This window comes from Panicum virgatum, chromosome 8K (assembly GCF_016808335.1).
Source record: "Panicum virgatum strain AP13 chromosome 8K, P.virgatum_v5, whole genome shotgun sequence".
NCBI lineage: Eukaryota > Viridiplantae > Streptophyta > Magnoliopsida > Poales > Poaceae > Panicum > Panicum virgatum.
In genome coordinates, this window is record NC_053143.1 from 39,589,410 (window position 1) to 39,593,256 (window position 3,847).

The 3,847-nt window shown below is 51.1% G+C and overlaps 1 protein-coding gene across 1 annotated transcript; it reads right to left on the bottom strand.

The window, feature by feature from the left end:
* Positions 1–1,138: 1,138 nt before the first annotated feature.
* Positions 1,139–3,445, bottom strand: LOC120645709. The gene is made up of 3 exons (XM_039922469.1): positions 2,861–3,445; positions 2,526–2,784; positions 1,139–1,953 (listed from the first exon to the last, which is right to left on the bottom strand). Exons 1-3 carry the CDS (start codon positions 3,443–3,445, stop codon positions 1,139–1,141), a joined length of 1,659 nt encoding a protein of 552 aa, XP_039778403.1.
* Positions 3,446–3,847: the final 402 nt, after the last annotated feature.

Genomic DNA, 3,847 nt, shown 5'->3' on the forward strand with positions numbered 1-3,847 from the left:
TGTAATGGATATCGTCATTATAAAAATGTATCTTTTTAGTATCCGGATACGGATCGGTTACAGATATTAAATATTTAAAATCGGATAAATCGGTTACTAAACTACAATATGCGATTTAGTAGTTGAACACATATCAAATAAAAGTTGCAACAAAACAGAATCTATTATACACATGAGTTGCTGCATATATAAGATATAAGTTATGCAAACAAAATCAATCATACACTCATACACATAAGTTGAAACAAAATAAAAGTTATTATACACATAAGTTGTCGCCATAGTAAGCTGATACACACATTAAGTTGCTATGGAAAAGAGCAGTTCTCACATAAATTGCTACTAGTGCAAAACATCATTAAAATATATGTAAGTGGACTAGTCTAATTTTGTTCTGTCTCGTTGCATATGGAACAGTGTAATTAGTTTATGAAATGGGGGTAATATGAAGAAGATAAAATATTTTTATAAACAAGTTTAATGCTAAAAAAGAGCAACATGGAAGAGATAGAGATAGCAGACCGTGTGCAAAGGATGGGGAGGGCACGAGAGACAGAATGAGAGGGCAGTCCTCTGACTTTCGAAAGTGACTTTGTTGTTGTCCTTTTTTGATTAGATGAATAGAAGAGACGAAGGATGAGAGGGTTGCGCGATCGCTTAACCATCTTGATCCTTTTGAAAAAGAAGTCATGCCACTACTCCAGCGCCCCATCACCGCCGGTATGAAATGAGCATCACCAGCGGTTTGGAGGGCATTGGGTTTAAGTCGATGGTGATGGGGGTGTGATGGGAGGGCTCATCACTTGTGGTTCATAAACTGTTGGTGATGATTGTGCCACCGTTGGTTATTATGAGTGCCCATCACCGTCTGTTTATGGATGGAACCATTGGTAATGGGGACCTCAACCCCGCCGGTTCAAGACACAAATTGGTGGTGATAAGCACTCATCACCGACGGTTTGAACCGGCGGTGAAGACATTTTTCCCATCAAAAAATATATTCATATAGTAATATTGCACCATTTGCATAGCATACATAATATATAATTATAGCACCCGAATTCAACCATACGAGAGCTCATGCATCGAGATTAAGCAGAAAATGAGGAAATATGAGAGAAAAACCAAATTACTGCGTCTAGCCATGGCGATGCTTTGTAAGCTCGTAACTCATGACAGCGTATGCGGTCTGCATGATATCGGTGACGAAGAGGATGATGGCGACGGTGAGCGCGACGGTCAAGTAGGTGTTCCTGAACTTCATCCACGACTCCGAGACTAAGACGCGCCAGCTGTCGTTGCAGTAGAGCTCCATCGCGTCGCGGACGGCAAACAGCCTGCTCTCCCCGGTCTTGGGCACGTCCCTGGTCAGGCCGTGGAACAGGCTCGCCGCCGCCGCGTCGCCGCCGGCGAGGTCGTGCCAGAGGATCCCTTCCCTGGCCAGCAGCGCCACGTCGCCCGGGGAGTCGACCATGTCCCTCATGAAGAGCACGAACGCCGTCACGTCGTCGCTCGCCGCGCCGCCGTGCAGCGCCTCGAACGCCATGATGTTGTGGAGCTTGTACTTGGTGGACTCGTCCACCGCCACCCCGGGCATCCACAACCTGCGCTTGCCGCTGTCGAACTCGACGTCGTCGAGGAAGCCGGAGCTGGGCCGTATCACCGATACGGCAAACAGGTCGCCGTACCCCGTATGCGATACGGCGGGATATAGGGATACGTGCCGATACGCCGCGATATGTCTCTCTTGCACAGCAGCTCTCTTGCCAGGGGCGCGAAGTCGGCGTGATGGCCGTGGCGGACGCGCACGCGTAGGCCCAAGTGAAGGGTGGCGGCGGCCGTTCCTCCCCTGCGAATGGATAAGACCTCCAAGGGATAAAGGTACCAGCGGAGGTAACTTAGTCATCAGGGACACGAAGCTGCTGGCCCCGTAGAGAAGTAGACAGACACCCTCTGTATTTTGTCTGCGTCAAGCCGTCAGGGATTCAAAGCTTGTGCCACCGCTGCTAGAAAGGTCCTTCAGCCCAGGGTTTTTAATTCCGGTAGGGGAAAAAAATCGGAACCCACCGATAAAACCGATATATCGGGAATATCGGGATTTTTTATTTTTATTTTTTATTTTTTTATTTTTTTATTTATTTTTTAATTTACTTTTTAGTATAAAAAATATTCATTAAATCAATTTCGGCCGATAAAAAAATATCGGACCCCACCGATAAACCCGATATATCGGGTATATCGCGAAATTGCGGCCGATATTTCTAACCCTGCTTCAGCCTAGGTTCCAAAGCTAAATCACAATTGCAACGCTAGCTATGATGATAGTCTTGCCGTATCATTGCTCTAAATGACAGCACATCCTTCAAATGCTTTATAATTAAGCTGCAGATGTTGATGATGATAGGATTTCTTCTTTTATGGGTAGGTTCCTTGTGTATCTTTTCTAAAAAATGCTGAATAATTATTTTTTTAATATATATTTACCGTATCGGCGTATCCTTAATTTTTTAGAGATGTCGTATCACCGTACTCGTACCGGTATCGCCGTATCGCGTATCGGTGACACATATGCGCCGAGCGCGGCAAGGCGAGGAGGCTCTGGGCACCCCCGACGACGCTGCTGATGGGGTACGGCGCTTTCCTCTTATCACGATGGAGGTTGCTGAGGAGACTCCGGCGGTAGAGGTCGAGAGGGTGGAGTCCGATCAGCCTCGGACCCAACCCGGCGGCATAGTCCACGCCCAGGAACTTGAGGACCTCCCGGTTGATGGAAGACTCGCCGCTCTGTCAGCAATGCCATGCCATGGCATGGAACGCGCAAAGCTTTGTTAGTAGTGTCCATCGTGGGCCATGGCACGACATCGATAGACGACGACGACGATGCTTGTGCGCGGCGAGCACTCACCGGAGCTCCTCCACCCTCGACGGCGGCGATCGTGTGCAGCAGGAGCAGCGGCAGCTGGTTCTCGACCATAAGCATGTCGCGCTGCACGAATGGCGCGATGTGCCCGGCGGCGTGCCGGCTGAAGACGGGGTCGCACGGCGCGTAGTCGTCGGAGTGCTGCCGGATCACCTCCAGCAGGAAGCAGCCGTCGGCGACCATCATCTCCAGGAACGCGCCCCGGCTGTCCTCGCCGCGCCACTCGGCGCCGAGCCCCTCGTACGCGTCCTCCAGGTCCCCGGCCGCGGCAAGCTCACCCAGCGCCCTGCCGGCGCGCCGGAGCAGGTGCGCGACGGCCCTGCGCTTGTGCGGCTCCATGGGGGCGAGGTCCGGGTCGCCGTGGTGGAAGGGGCCCAGCGCCACCGTCTGCGGCTTGTAGACGGCGCCGCCGTGGACGGACCGGAAGCGCGGCGGCACGCGGAAGATGGAGTGCCGCGGCCATTTGTCCACCGTCGCCGGCAGATCCGCGACGTCGAGCGCCTTCTGCATGTCCACCACCCACATGTAGTGGATTGGATCAATTCGGCCGGGTTGTTACTGAAATGTGAAATCTATCTGCTGGTAGCTGTAGAAGTAAGCACTGAAATCTATCTGACACGAACACTTGCATTGCATAGGGTGACAGGCCGCAAGGCAACCGGCGAGGGAGGCACTACCTTCGCGTGCACGACGTCCCAATGTTCCCAGTCCTTTGAGGGCTTGTCAGGCGAGGGTTGCTGTCTTCTTCCATTCACCGACGAGGGCTTCGAACAGTTCGTTCAGATGCACCGGTGACGCTTGGATCTGCATCGCCGTGAAATTTCCAGACGGTGTAATTCTCGACAAAACTGTTGATGTAAAAATTAACACACTGGAATCTGAGAGGAAATGTTCGCCAAGCTCCGAAAAGTCAACCAAGCATACCAG